Source organism: Panulirus ornatus, chromosome 20, assembly GCF_036320965.1.
Source record: "Panulirus ornatus isolate Po-2019 chromosome 20, ASM3632096v1, whole genome shotgun sequence".
NCBI classification, from domain to species: domain Eukaryota; kingdom Metazoa; phylum Arthropoda; class Malacostraca; order Decapoda; family Palinuridae; genus Panulirus; species Panulirus ornatus.
The window spans coordinates 72,642,143-72,666,969 of NC_092243.1; the positions used below are offsets into that span (position 1 = coordinate 72,642,143).

At 48.4% G+C, this 24,827-nt stretch overlaps 2 protein-coding genes across 3 annotated transcripts in view; both read left to right on the forward strand.

The window, feature by feature from the left end:
* Positions 1 to 16,761, forward strand: part of LOC139756133 (uncharacterized) — a 53,524-nt gene extending 36,763 nt beyond the window's left edge. For both annotated transcript variants that reach the window (XM_071675237.1, XM_071675238.1), the window contains 11 exons: positions 488 to 678; positions 1,359 to 1,416; positions 3,540 to 3,681; positions 5,091 to 5,188; positions 5,723 to 5,821; positions 6,458 to 6,542; positions 8,351 to 8,447; positions 9,187 to 9,356; positions 9,912 to 10,069; positions 12,304 to 12,418; positions 13,287 to 16,761. In XM_071675237.1, coding sequence (XP_071531338.1) covers positions 488 to 678; positions 1,359 to 1,416; positions 3,540 to 3,681; positions 5,091 to 5,188; positions 5,723 to 5,821; positions 6,458 to 6,542; positions 8,351 to 8,447; positions 9,187 to 9,356; positions 9,912 to 10,069; positions 12,304 to 12,418; positions 13,287 to 16,220 — 4,147 coding nt within the window. In that variant the 3' untranslated portion in view covers positions 16,221 to 16,761. The remainder of the gene's footprint in view (positions 1 to 487; positions 679 to 1,358; positions 1,417 to 3,539; positions 3,682 to 5,090; positions 5,189 to 5,722; positions 5,822 to 6,457; positions 6,543 to 8,350; positions 8,448 to 9,186; positions 9,357 to 9,911; positions 10,070 to 12,303; positions 12,419 to 13,286) is intronic.
* Positions 16,762 to 18,988: 2,227 nt separating this feature from the next.
* LOC139756134 (protein O-linked-mannose beta-1,2-N-acetylglucosaminyltransferase 1-like) overlaps positions 18,989 to 24,827 on the forward strand; it is a 36,246-nt gene continuing 30,407 nt past the window's right edge. Inside the window, exons 1-2 of the mRNA XM_071675240.1 lie at positions 18,989 to 19,293; positions 23,490 to 23,867. Of these exons, the coding sequence (XP_071531341.1) occupies positions 19,209 to 19,293; positions 23,490 to 23,867 (463 nt within the window). The 5' untranslated portion in view covers positions 18,989 to 19,208. The remainder of the gene's footprint in view (positions 19,294 to 23,489; positions 23,868 to 24,827) is intronic.

The following is a 24,827-nucleotide window of genomic DNA, read 5'->3' on the forward strand; positions in this document are numbered from 1 at the left end:
ACAAAAACTCCCGTGTTGTTGTATGCGATCAAATACCATATATATATATATATATATATATATATATATATATATATATATATATATATATATATATATATATATATATATTCATTTATTATTTATGAGTACCACAGGACGTCATTCTAAAGATCTCTGTACTCTTGGGCTGCACTCCTTCCAGTAGCAGGGAAATGTGGACTCCTTAGAAGTGAGAAGGTCTTAGACGAGACGGTCTGTACTCCCAGCTTCGCCAAAGGTGACTTTTTCACTCGCGGTGTAACCTCCTGCAGGCGCGGAGCCCGGTAACACCCACCCACCCACACCCACACACACACACCCACACCACACCCGCACACCAAGTGTAGAGTCCTTCCAGGACCCAATTGGGTCCTGGAACAGACAGACCAGACCCACCCCCACCTTGCTGGAAAATGGGTGCGCTTCCAGTTCTGCACCTAATGGCCTGGCCCTTCCATTCCCTCAGGCCCCTGGACTTCAACATCACCACCACCTGGAATGATGGGCCCATCAACCACGACCCAGTCCAGCTCACCCTCTCTGGAAGCCTGGACGACCAGTACCTGGAACTGAGCGTGGTCGCGCCGTTCTTCAACGACCCTCCCAGTCCTCCAGCACCTTCGGGAGATCCCTTCTTCGGCCTCTGGAACTACGAAGGTCAGTTCGAGACGCGGAGCTGCGTTCTTCGGTGGGAGGGAGGATGTGTGTGTGTGTGTGTGTGTGTGTGTGTGGTGACTGATTCGTGTAATTCGTGGGGCCTGAAAATGATGGATGATCGTGTGAGATAATCGTAATTTCAGTATTTTCGTTTTGTATCTCTGTTTTCTTTTTTTGATGGGGGGGTAATGTTTATAAATGAATTATATACATTAGATAAAGCCATCTTACGTAAAGCTATATTTCTGGTGGGGGGTAATGTTTATAAATGAATTATATACACTAGATAAAGCCATCTTACGTAAAGCTATCTTTCTGGGGGGGTAATGTTTATAAATGAATTATGTAGATTAAATAAAGCCATCTTACGTAAAGCTATCTTTCTGGGGGGGGGTAATGTTTATAAATGAATTATATACACTAGATAAAGCCATCTTACGTAAAGCTATCTTTCTGGGGGGGTAATGTTTATAAATGAATTATGTAGATTAAATAAAGCCATCTTACGTAAAGCTATCTTTCTGGGGGGGGTAATGTTTATAAATGAATTATATACACTAGATAAAGCCATCTTACGTAAAGCTATCTTTCTGGGGGGGGTAATGTTTATAAATGAATTATGTAGATTAGATAAAGCCATCTTACGTAATTAACCCTGTGTGTGTCTCTCTCCTGGACAGTGGTGGAAGCCTTCTTCCTCAATGACAATGACCAATATCTGGAGGTGGAGATATGCCCGTAAGTATGACCACAACCCTAGCTAGCCTAGCATGGGGGGCGGCTGCCGGTAGCCTAGCATGGGGCTGCCGGTAGCCTAGCTAGCCTAGCATGGGGCTGCCGGTAGCCTAGCTAGCCTAGCATGGGGCTGCCGGTAGCTTAGCTAGCCTAGCATGGGGGGCTGGCGGTAGCCTAGCTAGCCTGGCATGGGGGCTGCCGGTAGCCTAGCTAGCCTAGCATGGGTGCTGGCGGTAGCCTAGCTAGCCTAGCATAGGGGCTGCCGGTAGCCTAGCATAGCCTAGCTAGATACGTGATATTGTGGGGGGTTGCCAGTTAGCCTAGCTTAGCCTGATTGATAGGGGGGGTCTAGTTAGCCTAGCCTAGCCTAGCCAGCATAGGTAGCATTGGGGGGGGGCCTAGTTAGCCTAGCATAGCCAGCGTAAGTAGCACTGGTGGCCTAGTTAGCCTAGCGTACCCAGTATGATTAGTATTGTGGGCCCTAGTTAGCCTAGCGTACCCAGTATGATTAGTATTGTGGGCCCTAGTTAGCCTAGCGTACCCAGTATGATTAGTATTGTGGGCCCTAGTTAGCCTAGCCTAGCCAGTATGATTAGTATTGTGGGCCCTAGTTAGCCTAGCGTACCCAGTATGATTAGTATTGTGGGCCCTAGTTAGCCTAGCCTAGCCAGTAGGATTAGTATTGTGGGCCCTAGTTAGCCTAGCCTAGCCAGTAGGATTAGTATTGTGGGCCCTAGTTAGCCTAGCCTAGCCAGTAGGATTAGTATTGTGGGCCCTAGTTAGCCTAGCCTAGCCAGTAGGATTAGTATTGTGGGCCCTAGTTAGCCTAGCCTAGCCAGTAGGATTAGTATTGTGGGCCCTAGTTAGCCTAGCGTACCCAGTATGATTAGTATTGTGGGCCCTAGTTAGCCTAGCCTAGCCAGTAGGATTAGTATTGTGGGCCCTAGTTAGCCTAGCGTACCCAGTATGATTAGTATTGTGGGCCCTAGTTAGCCTAGCCTAGCCAGTAGGATTAGTATTGTGGGCCCTAGTTAGCCTAGCCTAGCCAGTAGGATTAGTATTGTGGGCCCTAGTTAGCCTAGCGTACCCAGTATGATTAGTATTGTGGGCCCTAGTTAGCCTAGCCTAGCCAGTATGATTAGTATTGTGGGCCCTAGTTAGCCTAGCGTACCCAGTATGATTAGTATTGTGGGCCCTAGTTAGCCTAGCGTACCCAGTATGATTAGTATTGTGGGCCCTAGTTAGCCTAGCCTAGCCAGTAGGATTAGTATTGTGGGCCCTAGTTAGCCTAGCGTACCCAGTATGATTAGTATTGTGGGCCCTAGTTAGCCTAGCGTACCCAGTATGATTAGTATTGTGGGCCCTAGTTAGCCTAGCCTAGCCAGTAGGATTAGTATTGTGGGCCCTAGTTAGCCTAGCGTACCCAGTATGATTAGTATTGTGGGCCCTAGTTAGCCTAGCCTAGCCAGTAGGATTAGTATTGTGGGCCCTAGTTAGCCTAGCCTAGCCAGTAGGATTAGTATTGTGGGCCCTAGTTAGCATAGCGTACCCAGTATGATTAGTATTGTGGGCCCTAGTTAGCCTAGCCTAGCCAGTAGGATTAGTATTGTGGGCCCTAGTTAGCCTAGCGTACCCAGTATGATTAGTATTGTGGGCCCTAGTTAGCCTAGCGTACCCAGTATGATTAGTATTGTGGGCCCTAGTTAGCCTAGCCTAGCCAGCACGACTGCTCCTAGTGACCCGCCGTCCAGTTACGGAGGTGGGGGGGAACTTGCCTCTGTGTTTACATCTTGGCCGTGCAGAGCGTTCATGAATGCGTTCAAAAGTTCAGAGGGCTCGTCCCGTCCTGGGCAGTCAGCAAATTAAAGGTCACATTATTCGTATTCGTAAGTGTTAAAAATAAAAGAAAAAGTCATGTTACATACGTTAAAGGTCACATTGTTCGTAAATGATCATATAAAAAGAGAAAAAGACGAAGTCATGTTACCTACGTTACTATTTAACAACGTCTTTGATACTTCAATACCATTGGATCAAAGTAGCTTTGTGACATGTTTGAATGATTTAGGAATGAAGCTAAACTAGGTAGGCTTCGTTAACCATCTCTCGTTCACACACACACACAGGTGGGGCCAACACATCGTCCTGCTGCTGAACGGAGAGAGGTTAACCATCCGGCACTCCTTACCTCTCGATGTTACCACCCAGCGATCTGGAGACGTGTGGACAGGCCTGGCCAACATTCCCGTCGACTACCTGCCTCCTGCGGTCAGTACTTTGTGTAGTTCTCCCAGAACAAACTGTGTTCTAGATTGGACTTTGAGTGAAGAACATCTCTTTTTTATTTTTTGGGGCAGAGGTGTTCTTTTGAGTATATATATATATATATATATATATATATATATATATATATATATATATATATATATATATATATATAGATAGATAGATAGATAGATAGATAGATATAGATATAGATATATTATTGTTGTTGTGTTATAGATGGGACTTTGATTTATGAGTGAAGAACATCTCTTATTTTTTGAGCAGTGTTCTTTTGAGTATATATATATATATATATATATAGATAGATATAGATATAGATATATTGTTGTTGTGTTCTAGATGTCTAAAAGATGGTCTAGGGGAGAGTGGGAGGAGGGGAGAGGGGTGGGTGGGTGAGGGGAAGAGTTCTGGCGGTTGCTGGTGGGTTTCGAAGCCACAGACCGGATCTCTTCGACTCATCACAAAACCTATACGAGACTCCACCAGCCCTTGGCGACGCCAGGCCTGGGTTATCATCTCGTGTCTATTCTGAAACCAGTTTTTGTGCTTTCGGTCATGTTTTGTGCCGTCATGGACCGGCAGCTGCGGGTGAAACGCAGGAGGAGGAGGAGTTTGACTATCTCCCTTGTGGGATGTTACTGCTTCGCAGAATAGAACCCCCGGAATGCCATGATTTCGCCAGTAACGTTCAAGAGCCCGTGGGTAAAGCATGAGATTATCGTCCACAAGGGAACACCATGGGTAGTGGCCATATTCCACGTACGGACTGCGCTGATGTCCTTCGTATGACGTTTCGGACGTAGGAATTAAGCGTCCTTGGTCCTGCTTTGAAGACGGTGGTACAGGCTTCAGAAGGCCCTTCGGTTGGCTGGTCTAACATAAACAAAAGTTATATGGATTTCTCTCTTTTTGTTTTTCTCTAAGACGTATTTCATTTCTTTTGTTTTTAAGAGACGAAGAAATAGTTCTTGATGGATTGTGATCACAGATGTTTGATGTGTCGAGGCAAATAACTTTGAACTTTAGATGTTTGTGATTACTTTGTGGTTCATTGTGTAAAAAAGCCACAAAGCTGAACCCTCAAGTCTGTCTGCCTCGTTTTCTTCGTATCGTACACATTTCTGAACACACTTCCCCCACAAGGATCACCCAATTCCAGGACTCTTTCATGTAAACCCCTTAACCGCCAGAGCACTCTGTTGTACAACTATCATATTATCGTAGAAAAATAAAAGAGAATGAGTGTTTTAGGACTGTATTGAGTTGCTAAGTTGATGGAACACCGTGTGTGAAGCATGGTATTGTATTTCAATGCAGTGTACCGCGTTGTGTGGCGTGCCACAAGGCACTAGCTTGGGTCCCTCGCTAATTGGATTCCATTTATGCTTCAGGTGACGAAGTTCAACGCCTACGCCATCCACGGCTCGGGTCGGAACAGGATCTACGAGAGCTTGTACCCTGCCCCAAACACAGCTCCTCTCCCAGACTTGTACGTAAAGATGCTGCGAGACGACTGCTACTACTACAATCATCTTGGTGGTGCTTGGTTCACTTGTGTGTAGCCGTGAAAGACGGTTCAAGGGAAGAGAGAGAGAGAGAGAGAGAGAGAGAGAGAGAGAGAGAGAGAGAGAGAGAGAGAGAGAGAGACGGGGTTAGGGATTTCTATATTAATAACTGCATAATCTACGTTTGTTTTTTCTTCTTTAAATAAGGGAAAAAAAAAGGTATTTAGATTACAGAGAATCGTTCTCTTGAGGGAGACGTTATTTGTGACTGTATAGGTATGTGTTACAGTTAGATATTACAGGAATAACTGTAATGTGAGTTCATGCAGAGCTGTTCAGTAGGAATGAACATGTAGAGATGAGACACGAGGTAAGGAGGGAGGGAAAACGTTTGTGTGAGGTTATATAGTCTAGGTCAAACGTAGGAAGCTCAGGCCACGTTTGTTATGTAAACAAGAGAAGCGTTTTGCCCACGCCCACCACCTGATGATAACAGATGGTGTTCTTATCTCCCACAGCCACGCCCTTCAGTACTTCCAGCCCATCAACATGTCCGAGATCTTGCCCCAACACGCTGACCTGCCCATGAGTGAGCTGTGGGCCGACTCAATGGATGGGTGAGTACCATGAGGTGTGACATGAGGTACCCACGTAGTACCATGGGAACTGACGTGCAGCCAGGTATGTACCATGAGGCTTGGGGGTGTGATGCCAGATACCAGAGTGGAGGGAGTGTTAAGCCATGGTCATGATAGTGAAGATGATAACCAGATAACCTTATCGTGATCCAACATCTTCACTATCACTAATTGATAAGGAGCTGAATTAACTAACACACTTTCTCCTCCTCCTGTTCTTCTTCTTCTTCTCCCTCCTTCTCTTCCTCCTCCTCCTGTTCTTCTTCTTCTCCCTCCTCCTCCTCCTCCTCCTCCTCCTCCTCCTCCTCCTCCTCCTCCTTCCTCTTCCTCCTCTTTCTCCTCCGTCTCCTCCCTCTTCCTCCTCTTTCTCCTCCTCCTCCTCCTTCCTTTCCTCCTCTTCCTCTTCCTCTTCCTCCTCCTCCTCCTCCTTCCTCTTCCTCTTCCTCTTCCTCTTCCTCCTCCTCTTCCTCCTCCTCCTCCTCCTCCTCTCCTCCTCCTCCTCCTCCTCCTCACCCACTCTAGCTGGAGGAGGAAAGGTCATGTTGACCTTAGCAGTGTAGGTGTGAAAGGTCACGTCTGTGGGAGCTAACGTGGTCCACATGTCTCCACCTGCAGGGTGTTCCGCTACAGAATCAAAACCACCTGGGACAGCCAGCCCTTGGAGTCGGCGCCTGTGGAAATTACTCTCCAAGGATTTGAGGTGTGTACACATTATGTATATGGTGTGTATATATGTAAGTATATATCAGTGTGTGTGCATGTTGTGGATTGTGTATTTATTATACATATACGTATGCACACACACACACACACACATATATATATATATATATATATATATATATATATATATATTATTAGGTGATGAATATTTATGTATGTAGGTCAGTTTGTTTTGTGTATGTCGATGTATATGAATGTATATTTATATGTTTATTCAGCAAAATTTCGTCGTGAGTAAGCATTGTATTATGGAAATCCTCCCCTCCTGTATTACTTTCCAACAGAAGGAACAGAGGAAGGAACCAAGCGAGGATCTGATTTTTCTCACGTTTCTCTCATCTGTTTCTGACGCTACCTCGCTCTCGCGGGAAATAGCGAGCATGTATGAAAGAAGTATACATATGCTTTATGAATATTTAAAAGGATATACATGTTTGTACATATACGTGAATACGAGTATATATAATACTTTAGTATAATGTGGGTATATCTTTAATGTATGTGGTGTATGTTGTATGTGTGTCATATGTGGGTATATCTTTAATGTATGTGGTGTATGTTGTATGTGTGTCGTATGTATAATGTGGGTATATCTTTAATGTATGTGGTGTATGTTGTATGTGTGTCATATGTGGGTATATCTTTAATGTATGTGGTGTATGTTGTATGTGTGTCGTATGTATAATGTGGGTATATCTTTAATGTATGTGGTGTATGTTGTATGTGTGTCATATGTGGGTATATCTTTAATGTATGTGGTGTATGTTGTATGTGTGTCGTATGTATAAGGATACATGGGTGGTGGGCAGGATACGTGGGTGATGAGTAAGGTACATGAGTGGTGGGCAGGGTACGTGGATGGTGGGCAGAGTACGTGGGTGGTGGGCAGGGTACGTGGGTGTTGGGCAGGGTACGTGGGTGGTGGGCAGAGTACGTGGGTGGTGGGCAGAGTACATGAGTGGTGGGCAGGATACGTGGGTGGTGGGCAGAGTACATGGGTGGTGGGCAGGGTACGTGGGTGGTGGGCAGAGTACATGGGTGGTGGGCAGGGTACGTGGGTGGTGGGCAGGGTACGTGGGTGGTGGGCAGAGTACATGGGTGGTGGGCAGGGTACGTGGGTGGTGGGCAGGGTACGTGGGTGGTGGGCAGGGTACGTGGGTGGTGGATATGAAAGTGGTGGGACGGAAGCTCCTCATAGCCATCAGTGACCCACCCTCATGACCCCCTCATGACCCCTCATGACCCACCCTCATGACCCACCCTCATGACCCCCTCATGACCCCTCATGACCCACCCTCATGACCCCCTCATGACCCCCTCATGACCCACCCTCATGACCCCCTCATGACCCCTCATGACCCACCCTCATGACCCACCCTCATGACCCCCTCATGACCCCTCATGACCCACCCTCATGACCCCTCATGACCCCTCATGACCCACCCTCATGACCCCCTCATGACCCCTCATGACCCACCCTCATGACCCCCTCATGACCCCTCATGACCCCCTCATGACCCCCTCATGACCCCTCATGACCCACCCTCATGACCCCCTCATGACCCCTCATGACCCCCTCATGAACCCCTCATGACCCACCCTCATGACCCCCTCATGACCCCCTCATGAACCCCTCATGACCCACCCTCATGACCCCCTCATGAACCCCTCATGACCCACCCTCATGACCCCCTCATGACCCCCTCATGACCCCCTCATGACCCCTCATGACCCCCATGACCCCCTCATGACCCCCTCATGACCCCTGATGACCTCGTCTTGCAGGCCGGGGTGGAGATGAACGTCACGGCGCCCTTCTACAACGACACTGCTCCTGACGGTGAGCCGGGCAAACCCTTCTACGGCCTCTGGGACTATGAAGGTCAGTCACCAACCCTCCAACCTCCTCCTACACTCTCTCTCTCTCTCTCTTTCTCTCTCTCTCTCTCTCTCTCTCTCTCTCTCTCTCTCTCTTTCTCTCTCTCTCTCTCTCTCTCTCTCTCTCTCTCTCTCTCTCTCTCTCTCTTTCTATATATGTATATATATATATATATATATATATATATATATATATATATATATATATATATATATATATATATATATTATAAACCAAGCTACTTGAGCTAACTTGATCTAACGTATGTTGTGCAAATTGAACTTAAAGTTATCTTGGCACAGAGTTCCATATTTCAAAAATCAGTCTAAGCTGTTTTAACCTAATTTAATCTAACCTATCTTAAGCTGATGTAATCTAACCTATCTTAACCTAATATAATCTAACATCCTAACGTAATGTCATCTAACCTAACCTAACCTAACCTAACCTAACCTAACCTATCCTAACTAGATGTAACCTAACCTATATTTAGCCATGCTAATCTGAACCCGACGTAATGTAACTTCACCTTTACCCATCACCAGACCCTTCACCTAGCCAGATGTAATCCCCTTCCCCCCCAACCCCCACACACTTGGGGGGGCGGGGGGTCCCTCCCTCCCTCCTCCCTCCTCCCCCCCTCCCTCCCTCCCTCCCTCCCTCCCTCCCTCCCTCCCACCGAACTAACCTTTGTGACAACTTCCCTTAATCTTTCGTCTCTTTTTTCCTCCCCCCTCGCTAGTGGCGGAGATGTTCTTCTTGAACGATAACGAGGAGTACCTGGAGGTGGAGCTGGGGCCCTGGGGGCAACACCTCCTCCTCCTCCTGAAGGGGGAACGCAACACCATCAAGCACTCGCTGCCCCTCGACTACATCATCCTCGAGAAGACCTTCCCTCAGGGCAACACCCCAGTGAGTAACACCTCCTCCTTGGGGGTGGTTGGGGAGTGGGCCCTGAGTTACAGACCCTTAGGGGAGCTTGATACTAGGGCATAGGCCCTCAGAGGTGCTTGGATCTGAGTTACAGGCCCTTAGAGGCGCTTGGCCCTGAGTTACAGGCCCTCAGGGGCGCTTGGCTCTGAGTTACAGGCCCTCAGGGGTGATTGGCTCTGAGTTACAGGCCCTCGGGGGCGCTTGACTCTAAGTTACAAGCTCACAGTGGTCTGTGGTCGTGCTGTCGTGTTCAAAGCGATGCCAACACTTGTCTGTATTCATGTGCTATATTTGTGCTCCACAGTTTCCACCTCAGCTGGAAACTCTGGCCATAGACCAACTTATAAAATTTGTTCTCAGATGTATAATAAAAAAAAATGCCCTCGATTCATCTTCTTCACGCCCTGGGCTTAATCAAATAATCATATCTAAACACTGTTACTTCGATCACTCTTACCCATACGAGAACAACCCCAGAAGATCTCACAGAGAGGAGACCGTGGCCCTCATATTAATGGTCTATGTTGTTCGCAGGGTCAGTGGAAGGGGTCGGCCATGATCCCTCCAGGTTACTTCCCTCCAAATGTCACCAAAATGAACGCCTACGCCATCCACGGCGTCGACCAAGACAGGGTGTACCAGACCCTCTACCCTGCCCCACACAACGACCCTGAATACCCACAGCCTGACTTGTGAGTTGTTTTGGTCTTTCCGTCTCCACATTTTCGTTCCATTTCTATACAGAGGGAGTGGGGAGTGCATTTCGCCAATCCACAGGCTCCTTCCTCACCTTTGGGACATATATGTATATATATATATATATATATATATATATATATATATATATATATATATATATATATATATATATATATATACATCGAACAGCTAGACTACCCAGTCATCAACACTGCCACTTCATCTCTTGAGAGACATACCCACAGTCCCATCCATTCTGGAGGGTTTATTTCAGTGCATCTTACGCGGTATTTTCACAACCTCCTCTCTTTTCACCGCGCCATTCACCGCGGTTCTCTCACTCTACGTGCCTGCTTGTCTCATGAATTCGCCTCTATAGCATTCAGAATATTTCATTAGTTCTTCAGGACACTCCATCTCTTCTCATCTTTTTTTCTGTTACCACTTACCTCCTCTCCTCTCCTCAATCTTGTCCCCATTTTCTATTATTCTCTTTATATTGATAATTTCTGTCCTCAACATTTTCATACTTTCATACTCTCTCAGCCCTGTCTCTTACTTGCCTCCTCTCAGCTCTTATACTTTCTTCTTGACTTGCTCTCACTTTCTCTTGTATTCCTCCTATACACACACACTCCTTCCCTGCACATACCGTCCATAACACCTTTTTGCTTTCACGAGTTATTAAGCCTCTTTATCCCTCCACTCACTATCCTTTCTCCTATGTCCACACCTCACCATACACTTGCCTCATGTCTTACCTGCACACCTTAGCATTATTTCTCTGGATGACTTTCAGTCCTCAGTCATTACCCCGAGTTTTATTTACCGTCAGTGCCATTCTTCCCTCATCCTCTTCTACGGTAGATCTGTGCACAGGTCACATATCTCCAAGCCCTCTCACTAGCACGGCTTCTATCACGTGTATGATATGTCCTCTTTTCTCCAAGTCACCACCAGCTTTCGCTCGTGCCTCCACCAAGACATGATCAGACATTCCACCTGCTGCTCCCATGAGCACATTCACATCCAACAACCTCTCCTTTGTACATCTGTCTGTTTAACATGCAGTTAACACCCCCACTCTCCCACGTATACCCATGTTAGCGTCTCTTTTGTAAATCTAATATGTTTCCAATTAACGCTCATTTTTCACCTCATAATTCGATATGCTTTTTCCCCATTTCCAACAGGTCCACATGACTTAATTTACATACTACCCATTCCTGCCTTTAGAACCCTTAGCTAGGGGATATAATGCAAGAATGGGATAATGTAGTTATTATTATTATTATTATTATTATTATTATTATTATTATTATTATTATTGCGGAAGCTGATTGAAACTGAATGAGGAAATTGAGTGTAACGCCATTGAAAGATAAGGTAATGAGGTTTAGAGGAAGAGGGACGAGACTGGTTGACCTGAGTGTGAGTCTAAATGAGGGAGTGATTCTGAGAGCATTGGAGTTACTGTAGGTACGTGGGTGTGGCAGCCGAGGGAGCTGGAGCGACTCCTAGGGTGGGAGAGAGGCTGGAGTCTTGGGTATGTTGAGGGAGTGTGTGTGTGTGTGTGTGTGTGTGTAGGAGGAGGGTGAGGAGAAGCCATTGTTCGTGTGAGGGGGGACAAAAGATGGTAATGTCTGATGGTCTGGTGGCCCCAGCAGTCGTACCACTGGCGCGAGTCTTGGGAACTGAATGGCAAAAGAATGGGAGAGGATGGATCTACTGGAAGATGAAATGCCCAAGAAGATATGTGGCAACACGATCGACAGAGGTGACCAGAGAGCGTCATGAAAAGGTTTGGAAGTATGGAGAGGATGACTGAAGAGAGGTTGGCTAAGAGGATGTATATGTCAGAAGTGGAGGGAAATCGAGAAGGAGACGAAAGAATGGATTGAAATAACCTCGGTTCATAGGAGAGTGTTAAGAGTGCCTGGGATAAAACAGTTGGTGCGATGTGGTATACGGGGGGGCCGGGCCGGCGGCCGGTGTGCGTGCTGTCGTTGGGTTGAACTACGGCATATGAATCGGTCAGGGGACGACACCCACCTCCCCACGGAAAAGATCCGTGGTCATTGCTAATCATTTTCTTCTTTAAGTCGTGTTTGAGGGAGGAATGACATTGAGTTAGGGTCATGTCTTAAGCCCCGATGCGATGTTGTCATATCTGAACCCGATGCTATACCATGTAAGACGTTGTCATATCCCATCTGTTCCCCTACAGCCACAGGCTGAACCTCTTCCGCACCATCGACTTCGAGTACCAAGTGAGGGACAATAGCCAGTACTCGGACACCTGGCTGGAAGCCATCGACTCAGGCTCCTCCACGACCCTCTCGGTGGGTTCCCCACACAGGCTGCTCCTGGTGGGCCTCTTGTCGCTGACGGTGGTGGTGGCGGCATGGTTAGCAGGGAGCTGGTGAGGTGGTCCTTCTCTCCCTACACCACCCACTTGTGGCTATGGTGGTGGTGGTGGTGATGGTGTATGTGTAAAGGGGTGAAGGTGGTTGTGAAGATGGTAGGTAGTGGTGGTGGGTGGTGGTGGTGGCAACGGAACTGTTCATGCATGTTTTCTCCCACTAAACCTACAGCCTGGAATGCTGGAAAAAAACCTCTTTGTGGAACGTGTGTCTTCATCCCTCTGGAATGTCTCCAAGATGATCTATCGAACTAAAACCCTCTGGCTTGAAATCCAATGTGGCTTCGCTCATGTAATCTACCTTCCCCTCGCTAAATGACAACCTTCCCTTGTAGAATTGTTGACGTAAACATCACCCATACATCGCCTGACTCATGGCTTCCGGCTTCCTTTAACTGGCAGTGTCGTGAGGAAATAACCAATTACCTTGTTACTAATACTGTCTGGTAGGGTCAGGTTCTGCATGAAGAAGCTCGACTGTGCATGAAATGATGTCTTAAATTAGGTGTTTTCCAGCTTAATTGTTCACGTCTGTTATCTGAGGTTAAAGATAGATACTAACCCAATATTGTAAATGTTAGAAATGAACTCCTGTGTACTAACAACTACTAACACCTGATGTGATCATGTAGATTGCATGCGTATCACACATGTATTGAACGTATCTTTGTTGTTATTATATAAGGTTTATGTTTTGGTCACACATGTGGATACTGTGGAGACGAATAATGATAATACAATAAAGAATCTTGCGTCCACATATGAATCCTGCCTTGTCGACTATCCAGCCGCAGTTTGAGACAGAGGGCGAGGTGGAGACGGTAACTGTGTTGGGTCTGCTGGACACCACGTTCGAGCCGACGTCCGAGACTGTCGCCCCTTTCGAACCTGCCGTGCCCTTCCGAGGGAAGGTGACTTTCAAGAGCAAGAGGCCACAACCGCAGAAGGTGGACTCGACCGTACCTCGAGAGCAACGGCGTGAGGAGGAGCTCGAGGTCCCGGGCACTGCCCCATTCCATCAGGTGATTCGACCGCTGCCAAGTCCCCAACTGGTTGGGGTCGGCGGTGCCCAGTTCCAGCGTCGTCGCTTGCCCGAGTCGGGATTAGCCAACCCCATCCAGACACTGGAAGAAAAGGGTCAGCATTTCTCCATTAGCTCCCCGTTCCAGGACCAGAGGCTCTCGCACCAGAACCCCAAAGAACCCCAGCAACCTCGAAGAAACCTCCAAGTACCAAGCCGAGCACACCCCCACTTCCAGGTCCAGGAAACTCACACGCAAGTCTCGGGTCACAGTATCACGCAGGACAGCCCTCAGTTCCAGGACCAACGTCAGCCAGAAGGCAGCCCTCAGTTCCAGGACCAACGTCAGCCAGAAGGCAGCCCTCAGTTCCAGGACGAACGTCAGCCAGAAGGCAGCCCTCACTTCCAGGACCAACGTCAGCCAGAAGACAGCCCTCAGTTCCAGGACCAACGTCAGCCAGAAGACAGCCCTCAGTTCCAGGACCAACGTCAGCCAGAAGGCAGCCCTCAGTTCCAGGACCAACGTCAGCCAGAAGGCAATCCTCAGTTCCAGGACCAACGTCAGCCAGAAGGCAGCCCTCAGTTCCAGGACCAACGTCAGCCAGAAGGCAGCCCTCACTTCCAGAACCAACGTCAGCCAGAAGGCAGCCCTCAGTTCCAGGACCAACGTCAGCCAGAAGGCAATCCTCAGTTCCAGGACCAACGTCAGCCAGAAGGCAGCCCTCAGTTCCAGGACCAACGTCAGCCAGAAGGCAGCCCTCAGTTCCAGGACCAACGTCAGCCAGAAGACAGCCCTCAGTTCCAGGACCAACGTCAGCCAGAAGGCAGCCCTCAGTTCCAGGACCAACGTCAGCCAGAAGACAGCCCTCAGTTCCAGGACCAACGTCAGCCAGAAGACAACCCTCAGTTCCAGGACCAACGTCAGCCAGAAGACAACCCTCAGTTCCAGGACCAACGTCAGCCAGAAGACAGCCCTCAGTTCCAGGACCAACGTCAGCCAGAAGACAGCCCTCAGTTCCAGGACGAACGTCAGCCAGAAGGCAGCCCTCAGTTCCAGGACCAGCGTCAGCGTGAAGGCAGCCCTCAGTTCCAGGACCAACGTCAGCCAGAAGGCAGCCCTCAGTTCCAGGACCAGCGTCAGCCAGAAGGCAGCCCTCAGTTCCAGGACCAACGTCAGCGTGAAGGCAACCCTCAGTTCCAGGACCAACGTCAGCCAGAAGACAGCCCTCAGTTCCAGGACCAACGTCAGCCAGAAGGCAGCCCTCAGTTCCAGGACGAACGTCAGCCAGAAGGCAGCCCTCAGTTCCAGGACCAACGTCAGCCAGAAGACAACCCTCAGTTCCAGGACCAACATCAGCCAGAAGGCAGCCCTCAGTTCCAGGACCAGCGTCAGCCAGAAGGCAGCCCTCACTTCCAGGACCAGCGTCAGCCAGAAGGCAGCCCTCATTTCCAGGACCAGCGTCAGCCAGAACGCAGCCCTCAGTTCCAGGACGAACGTCAGCCAGAAGGCAGCCCTCAGTTCCAGGACCAGCGTCAGCCAGAAGGCAGCCCTCAGTTCCAGGGCCCACGTCAGCCAGAAGGCAGCCCTCAGTTCCAGGACGAACGTCAGCCAGAAGGCAGCCCTCAGTTCCAGGACCAGCGTCAGCCAGAAGGCAGCCCTCAGTTCCAGGACCAGCGTCAGCCAGAAGGCAGTCCTCAGTTCCAGGACCCACGTCAGCCAGAAGGCAGCCCTCAGTTCCAGGACCAACAGCTTCCTGAAGACGGTCCTCGGTTCCAGAATCAAAATCGGCCTCAAGAAGAAGTGTCTGTCCAAGAAGAGAGATTATCACCTGGAAACTCCCAGTTCCAGGACCAAAAGGTTTCACAGCAGGAAGCAAAGTTCCAGGATGAAAGACGCCCTGAGGAGAGGCCACACTTCCAGACTCAACACACCCAGCAGCAGGGTCAGCAGTTCCAAGGCCAGAACTTCCAACAAGGTCAGCGATTCCAAGATCAAAGATTCCAGCACCAAGATCAAAGATTCCAGCACCAAGATCAAAGATTCCAACACCAAGATCAAAGATTCCAGCACCAAGATCAAAGATTCCAACACCAAGATCAAAGATTCCAACATCAAGATCAAAGATTCCAGGAGCAGGATCACGACTCACAAGATCAACGCTTCCAGGATGGCCACTCACAAGATCAACGCTTCCAGAATCGCCACTCACAAGATCAACGCTTCCAGAATCGCCACTCACAAGATCAACAATTCCAGAATCGCCACTCACAAGATCAACGCTTCCAGAATCGCCACTCACAAGATCAACAATTCCAGAATCGCCACTCACAAGATCAACAATTCCAGAATCGCCAGTCTGACGACGAAGGCACCCAGCGTCAATCAGCCAGTGTTCCAGGCTCGCAGGCCAGTCTCCCTTCCCTTCCAGAGCCTAAGACCGAAGGAGACGTCGCTCCTCCAGAAGTAGAGGCGGCCGTGGTCACTTTATCCGAGGGCGTTCCAGCCTTGCCGCCTCCCCATCCCATCTGCTTCGAGCCGGGCCTTGTGGCCGACCACGACCGTTGCTACGCATTCCACGAGTGCGTCCTGGAGGAGGGCGTGTGGCACATGTACTCCTGGAGGTGCAAGAGAGGCCACGTGTTCGACCCCATCAGCGTAGCCTGCGTCCGAGGTCGCTGCCGAAGAGGTGGAGGGAAATAGTGAAGGTCCCGCGATGCGTGGCGGTGCTCAAATTAATTATTGTACGTGCGAAGTCGGACGCTAGAGAATGATGAGGTTTGAGTACGTATATATAAATATATATATATATTATTCTTTTTTTTTTTTTTACTGTCTGAAGAGAAAGTAGTTTTAGAGAGGTGTGAAGGTGTGTGATTTGCTTGAATGTGTATCTATGTGTTTGTATGTTTAGACTTAAGTATTATAATGCAACGTGGGCTTAGCGTAGTACCCCATGGCGTGTATCTAATTTCCCTTTATATATATATATATATATATATATATATATATATATATATATATATATATATATATATATATATATATCTGGAAACACACGCGAATCGTCCCTCCCTTTCCATTTCCCTCCCCTTCTCTACTCCATGGTTTTCACGGACTTCCTCTCCATAGGCAAGTGTGTCGTTGCTCCCAATTATACATGGATGTGATGGGGTTCGAACCCAGCTCTGTCGTTGTTGGGTTAGCCAGGTTGTTATCTGTTGCAATAAAAGATGTGATATAATGTGAGTGTTTGTTTGTTCCTCCAACACACACACACACACACACACACACACACACACACACACACACACACACACACACACACACACACACACTCACACACTACAGATTGTACAAACACGTTTAATACGAAGAAATTTTTTGATGTATTATTGTACTTGCATACGAAAGGTCATTCCCAGTACATTGCCTCTGATGTACACTGATTTTGTGTACATCATATTTGAGGCACATTAATGAAAAAGAAATTCATCACAAAACCACTTTTTTTTTTCCCTTCTTTAAATAGGATATTTATAACGTGAATAACACATTTGCGTGAATGAAAAATATAACAGAACTAGAAAGGGGAGAGAAATATGTAGCACACCAATATGTGACCAATTTCAAAAAGTTCATAGAAATGTTTGAATATTGGATCGTGGACACACACACACACGCTCATACAGACGACCATATACATATAGGACTATATCAGTGACACTGATATACTTTTATTATGTAGTATATATATATATATATATATATATATATATATATATATATATATATATATATATATATATATATATATATATTTCTTTCTTTCTTTCATACTATTCGCCATTTCCCGCATTAGCGAGGTAGCGTTGAGAACAGAGGACTGGGCCCTTGAGGGAATATCCTCACCTGGGCCCCTTCTCTGTTCCCTCTTTTGGAAAATTAAAAAAATATAAAGAATACTGGCCACGAATTCCTTGCGTGTCGTAGAAGGCGACTTAAGAGGGACTGGAAATCCTCCCCTCCTGTATTACTTCCCAAAAGAAGGAACAGGGCAAGGAGCCAAGTGAGGAGTTTTCTCCTCCAAGGCTTCGTCGTCCTTGACGCTACCTCGCTCGCTCGGGAAATGGGGGAGCACGTACGAATAAAGATTAATGTAGTACAGAACCCTTAAGACAGAACATACACAGACCTTGAAGTCAGTGGCATAGAAACCCCGGTGATGGTGCACAGATCCCTGAAATAAAGGATAAATAAGGACTGAAATAAATGATAAAAAAGGACTCCTGAAATAAATGACGTACAGACCTCTGAAGTAATTAATATACAGAGTCTGAAATGAATTTTGCACACCCCTGAAATAAGCGACGACACAGACCCATGAATGAAGTGGTGCACAGATATCTGAAATGAAATACAATGCCTGAAATAAACCCGAGAATGAAAAATAAATAAATCCTTGAATTGAGTGATACAAGGAACGCTGAAATAAATGATACACTTTAAAAGAAAGGGACACATGAACCACTGAATTTAAATGATAACAGATTCTTGAGGTAAATGATACATAACACTGAAATAAACGATACCTAGTACAGAAATAATAATGCTGAAATATACGATACAATACTGAAATAAACGATACATGATACCAAAATAATCGATACATAATACATGATACTGAAATAGACGATACAGTACTGAAATATAATACTGAAACGATACATGATACTGAAATAATGCATAATACTGAAACGATGCAATGCTGAAATATAATACTGAAATGAACGATACATGATACTGAAATAAACGTTGCATAACCCTGAAATAAAGCTTGAAACTTATCAATAAAGTGTTCCAGTAAGTAACAACACTGGCTACTTAAATAGTGGATCAAGAACAAGGAACTTAGTGTGTGTGTATGTATGTATGTGTGTGTATGTATGTATGTGTGTGTGTGTGTGTGTGTATGTATGTGTGTGTGTGTGTATGTATGTGTGTGTGTGTGTGTGTGTGTGTGTGTGTGTACCAGTTGTAGCTGTGGCCCTGGGCACTTGCCCTGCGGAACCCCCCCACACACACACACCTCACTCATCACCCTCACACCCCAAGCTCATCGCTGCACCTCACACCAACCATTAACTCCTCCCCCTTCCCCACCCTCATTATTCCCTCCTCCCCTCCCTTCCCCTCCCCTCCCTCGTCCCTCCGTCCTCTCCCCCTCCCTCTGCCCCTCACACACGATCACACAAGGTCGGAACGACCCAACGACCATTGGTAAACAGTCGTACAGGCAGTGTGTGTGTAGTGGAGGCTCGGTGGCTGGCTGTCTACCACAGTGAGAGAGAGAGAGAGAGAGAGAGAGAGAGAGAGAGAGAGAGAGAGAGAGAGAGAGAGAGAGAGAGTGGAGGGAAGGGGATGTGGAAGGAGGGAGTGGAGGGGAAGGGGAGGGAAGGGGGGTTCAACTATCATGCCCCTCCCCGCCCTCCAACACCACCCGACGCCCTCTCACGTGGCAAGACTCGCTACATCCAATTTCCTCGCCCATTTTCCTCCTCCTGAGGTGGACGCGAATGTAGCAGGTCCGCTCTAGTGTCTGCTGGGTACGGCCGGTTCGAATCCGCCCCGTCGCTCGTCCTCGGTGGCGCCTACCTGAAGGAGGAGAGGAGGGGTGGAGCTGCGTGGGTCATGGGCGTGTCTTCAGCGCCTTCGGCAGCGTCGCCGGCAGGAGGTTGGGGCCCTGGCGCCCCCTGGGGACGTGGGAATACAGGAGGTGAGGATATGTTGGTGTGGATGTGAGTGTGGTGACGAGACGAGGGTACGACCCTTGGGTACGACGGTACGACCCTTGAGTGCGACGGTGCGACCCTTGAGTGCGAGGTACGACCCTTGGGTACGACGGTACGATCCTTGAGTGCGACGGTACGACCCTTGACTGCGACGGTACGACCTTTGAGTGTGACATACGACCCTTGAGTACGATGGTACGACCCTTGGGTACGACGGTACGATCCTTGGGTACGACGGTACGATCCTTGACTGCGACGGTACGACCTTTGAGTGTGACATACGACCCATTGAGTACGATGGTACGACCCTTGAGTACGATGGTACGACCCTTGAGTACGATGGTGCGACCCTTGAACACGACGGTACGACCCTTGAGCACGACGGTACGACCCTTGAGTACCACGGTACGACCCTTTGAATATAACGGTACGACATTGATCACAAAAGTACAACCCTTCGCCTTTGACCTGACCCTTGCTCCAGGCCATCATACCCAGGGGTCGTACCGTCGTGCTCAAGAGTCGTACCGTCGTGCTCAAGGGTCGTACCGTCGTGCCTTGAAAAAACGTGCTGTGTTGTTAGGTGTAGTGTACTCTTGTGTACACCTGTGTACACGTGTACATGGATTGGAATGCATGATTTATATCTATTTATTTTTTTGTCATTTTTTTTGCTGTACGTATAAGATTACAAAAACATTTATGGCCGCTGGATACTCTCTCTCTCTCTCTCTCTCTCTCTCTCTCTCTCTCTCTCTCTCTCTCTCTCTCTCTCTCTCTCTCTCTGTGTACATAATTACCCATATGTACTGCACGGGGAGGGGGGGGGGGGAGTTGATGGTCCACCATTACCAAACCTCTTTCTAAACTCCTTGATGTATTATGTCCACATTTATCATTTCATCAAATCTCTTTATTCCAATCATTCACCATTTGTATATATTAATAATATTTCTTTATATCATTTTTTTTTTCTCCAACAATTTTCTTGCAAGATGTTATGTTCTCTGGTTGTTCTATCCCTACATCTCTCTCGAAGAACTGTTCACTGTTCACGTCACTGTTCTATGAAGTTAAAGGTTGTGATCAGGTCACCCCTCACTCTTCTCTCTTCCATTTCTCTTAATGGTGGTACAGACCAACCATCTTGGTGGCTCGTGTGGACCTTATCTATCAGTTATGTGGACCTTATCTATCAGTTATGTGGACCTTATCTATCAGTTATGTGGACCTTATCTATCAGGTGTACATATTATGTGCTCTGTGCTCACCAAATATTGTACTACTGGCCTTATGTACTGAATATTGCCAGATATTTACTCTAAATATTTACTCTTGTGATTATTATATGTGAGTGACGGGGAAAGAGTGCAGGATGAACACCTGGGTTGGGTGTGGGCCGCTTGACACGTCCAGGATTCGAACCCATACAGGACCGACCCTGGGCTGGCCCGTGCTGACTCATATGTGTGTGTGTGTGTGTGTGTGTGTGTGCGCGCACACAACCTGCCCTGGACGTGGCTGCTCCCCCCCCCCGCCCACCACCACCTCAGGTAGAGTCAGTGGGAGGAAGATGGTCTGCTTGCCCCCCCCACCCCAACTCCACCCCCCCCACCCACAAACCCCCCCCCCCCCCCCCCCTGTGGACAGCGCTGCCTTCATCGCCCCTCCGGGCCACGCAATTATATATATACCTCTCTCTCTCTCTCTCTCTCTCTCTCTCTCTCTCTCTCTCTCTCTCTCTCTCTCTCTCTCTCTCTCTCTCTCCCTCGACCCACGCCCGGTGGTTAGCAAGGCGCTTCACACTGGCTGGGTCTCGTAAAACATAAACATCTTTTGAGTCCATTTCTCGCATCACGAGAGACACTAGTATCGACTGGTAATGATGAATGCAACGTGTAATAAAAAACAAGTCACCCAATTGGTTTTCCTTTTTATAATGTGTGGTGGCGACACCTGGCAACTGAATGCCTTTATCATGAGCCATTTACTGTGTATCTATTTACTTCCTGGTCCTCCAGGAGTCTCTTATGTCCTTATGAGGCTTTCCTGCAGCACCCAGGGAGCTGGCCACGTCCACCGGTCGTGCGCCACAGATCATAAAGTGTTGTGATATGTTTGTGTGTGTGTGTGTGTTTACAGGGAGTGTAGGGCAATTCAGTCGTTAGGGCTCGGTGTCTTGTTAATGGTAGTTGTCATCGTGGACATGGGAGGGTCTTGCGGTAAGTAACAACAGTGTCTGTAGTGTGTGGTGATGGGCGACGTCCAAAGTGTGTGGACGGGGCAGAGAAAGTGTGACTCGTGTGTGTCTGGGGAGTGTGGTTTCTGACGGGTGTACGTACGTCTGTCTGTCTGGTGGGATGGAGATGCGAGTTGGGAGGTCGGGTTGTTTGCGTGTGTGTGTGTGTCTGTGTTTGATCACTGTGATTACATCATATATCAAATCCCTTTTCAGGAGGGTGTGGAGAGGTCGGTAGAGCACCTGGGAATGATGAATGCAGGGTAGCTCAGTGAGGCTAGGAGGGGGAATACCAAGAGGCGGACGTGCATGTAGCGCATCGCGCTCATTGGTTGTAACGCTGTGCTGGGGTGTGTAGCTGGTGTAGAATGGTTAGGAGTTGTTCTGTGTTGTGTAGGTGTCTTGTGTCTTGTTCAGGGTGTAGCAGATTACATTAAACAGTCGTCTCTCTCTCTCTCGTGTGAGGGGTGTATTGTGGTGACACCTGGGGTTGATGAAGACATCTTGTAGATATAGATGTAGGAGGGTGGGGCTTGTGGGTAGTGTACCACAGATTGTGTAGATGTAGATGTAGATGTGGTAGGGTGAGTGTTGTTGGCAATATACGTAGGTCAGGTTGGTAAACAGCAGGTCACACACACACACACACACACACACACGCCTAATGTTGACATGTGTAAGACATGAACTACGTCAGAGATTTTCTTGTGTTGTGAGTTTGAGTTTGGTTGGTACACTCGGTGAGGATGAGTGGTTATGGTTAGGTTAGTTGGTTAGTTTGCTTGTTTGTTTGTTTGTTTGTATTGTTCGGAGATGACTCGTATCAGACTCGTTTCATTCTGTGTGTGTGTGTGTGTGTGTGTGTGTGTGTGTGTGTAGTTTGCTCACGTTTCTTGGAGGCGATGTTCACACACACACACACGCACGCGCGTGCGTGTGTGTGTGTGCTGCACGTTGCTGGTGCCTGGTTGCAGAAAGAGAGAGAGAGAGAGAGAGAGAGAGAGAGAGAGAGAGAGAGAGAGAGAGAGAGAGATCAGTGAGACATGTATTCATAGGTAAAATATCTATTGTAATTACAGAGATTTTAATTAGAATATAAAGTGTTTTTTCTTTTTTTCTTATTGTGGAACTTTTCTTTACTAAACTTAAAATCATTTTATGGTATCTGAGTCAGTGGCTGACGTTCTGAGTCGGTGGCTGACGTTCTGACTCTAGCTGACATTCTAACTCTGGCTGACGTTCTGACTCTAGCTGACATTCTAACTCTGGCTGACATTCTGACTCTGGCTGATATTCTGAGTCAGTGGCTGACATTCTGACTTAACGGCTGACATTCTGAGTAAGCGGCTGACATTCTGAGTCAGCGGCTGACATTCTTAGTCAGCGACTGACATTCTGAGTGAGCGGCTGACATTCTGTGTCAGTGGCTGACATTCTGACTCAGCGGCTGACATTCTGAGTGAGCGGCTGACATTCTGACTCTTCGGCTGACATTCTGAGTCAGCGACTGACATTCTGAGTGAGCGGCTGACATTCTGAGTCAGTGGCTGACATTCTGACTCAGCGGCTGACATTCTGACTCAGCGGCTGACATTCTGAGTGAGCAGCTGACATTCTGTGTCAGTGGCTGACATTCTGACTCAGCGGCTGACATTCTGAGTGAGCGGCTGACATTCTGAGTGAGCGGCTGACGTTCTGACTCAGCGGCTGACATTCTGACTCAGCGACTGACATTCTGACTCAGCGGCTGACATTCTGAGTGAGCGGCTGACATTCTGATTCAGTGGCTGACATTCTGAGTCAGTGGCTGACATTCTGAGTCAGTGGCTGACATTCTGAGTCAGTGGCTGACGTCCTGAGTCAGTGAGTGACGGTAGGTAGTAGTAGCTGACGGTAGGAGTCAGCGGCTGGCTGACAGTCCCACGTCTTCTGCTTCGTCAGATGTACAGGGTAAGATGCACGTCACGTCAGCAGATGGTCGTCGTCAGGCTTCATCGTCGTCCTGGTCGTCGCCTTGGTCGCCTTGGTCATCGTCCTCGTCGTCTTGGTCGTCGTCCTGGTCGTCTTGGTCGTCGTCCTGGTCGTCGTCTTGGTCGTCCTGGTCGCCTTGGTCATCGTCCTCGTCGTCTTGGTCGTCGTCCTGGTCGTCGTCTTGGTCGTCCTGGTCGTCCTGGTCGTCGTCCTGGTCGTCGTCCTGGTCGTCGTCCTGGTCGTCATCGTGGACGAGGAGGTCGACCAGCAGGTGGACGAGTCGACCTGTGTTGGTCATCATTCTGCTGGTGACCGTGCTCCTCCAACCTCGGGTAGTGGTGGAGGCAGGTGGGTAGTGGTGGTGGGTAGTGGTGGTGGGTAGTGGTGGTGGGTAGTGTTGGTGGGTAGTGTTGGGAGTAGTGGTGGTGGTAGTGGTGGTGGGTAGTGGTGGTGGGTAGTGTTGGTGGTAGTGGGTAGTGGTGGTGGGTAGTAGTGGTGGTAGTGGTGGTGGGTAGTGGTAGTGGTGGTGGGTAGTGGTGGTGGGTAGTAGTGGTGGTAGTGGTGGTGGGTAGTGGTGGTGGGTAGTGTTGGGAGTAGTGGTGGTGGTAGTGGTGGTGGGTAGTGGTAGTGGTGGTGGGTAGTGGTGGTGGGTAGTAGTGGTGGGTAGTGTTGGGGGTAGTGGTGGTGGGTAGTGTTGGGGGTAGTGGTGGAGTCAGGTGGGTAGTTGTGGGAGAGTAGTGGTCGAGGCCAGTGGGTAGTGGTGGGGATTAGTGGTGGTGGGTAGTGGTGGAGTCAGGTGGGTAATGGTGGGGTTTAGTGGTGGAGGCTAGTGGGTAGTGGTGGGGGTAGTGGTGGTGGGTAGTGGTGGAGGCAGGTGGGTAGTGGTGGGGGGTAGAGGTAATGGTACTGGTAGTTGCAGGTGGGTAGTGGCGGTGGTGGAGATAGTTGTATTGGCAGGTGGGTAGTGGTTGAGGTAGAGGTAGTGGTAGGCAGGTGGGTAGTGGCGGTGGTAGAGGTAGTGGTAGTGGCAGGTGGATAGTGGTGGAGGTAGAGGTAGTGGTAGAGGTGGGCAGTGGCAGTGGTAGAGGTAGTGGGAGTGGCAGGTGGGTAGTGATGGAGATAGAGGTAATGGCACTGGTAGTGGCTGGCAGGTGAGTAGTAGCGGTGGTAGAGGTGGGTAATGGCAGTGGTAGAGGTAGTGGTAGTGGCAGGTGGGTAGTGGTGGAGATAGAGGTAATGGCACTGGTAGTGGCTGGCAGGTAGGTATTGGCGGTGGTAGAGGTAGGTAGTGGCGGTGGTAGAGGTAGG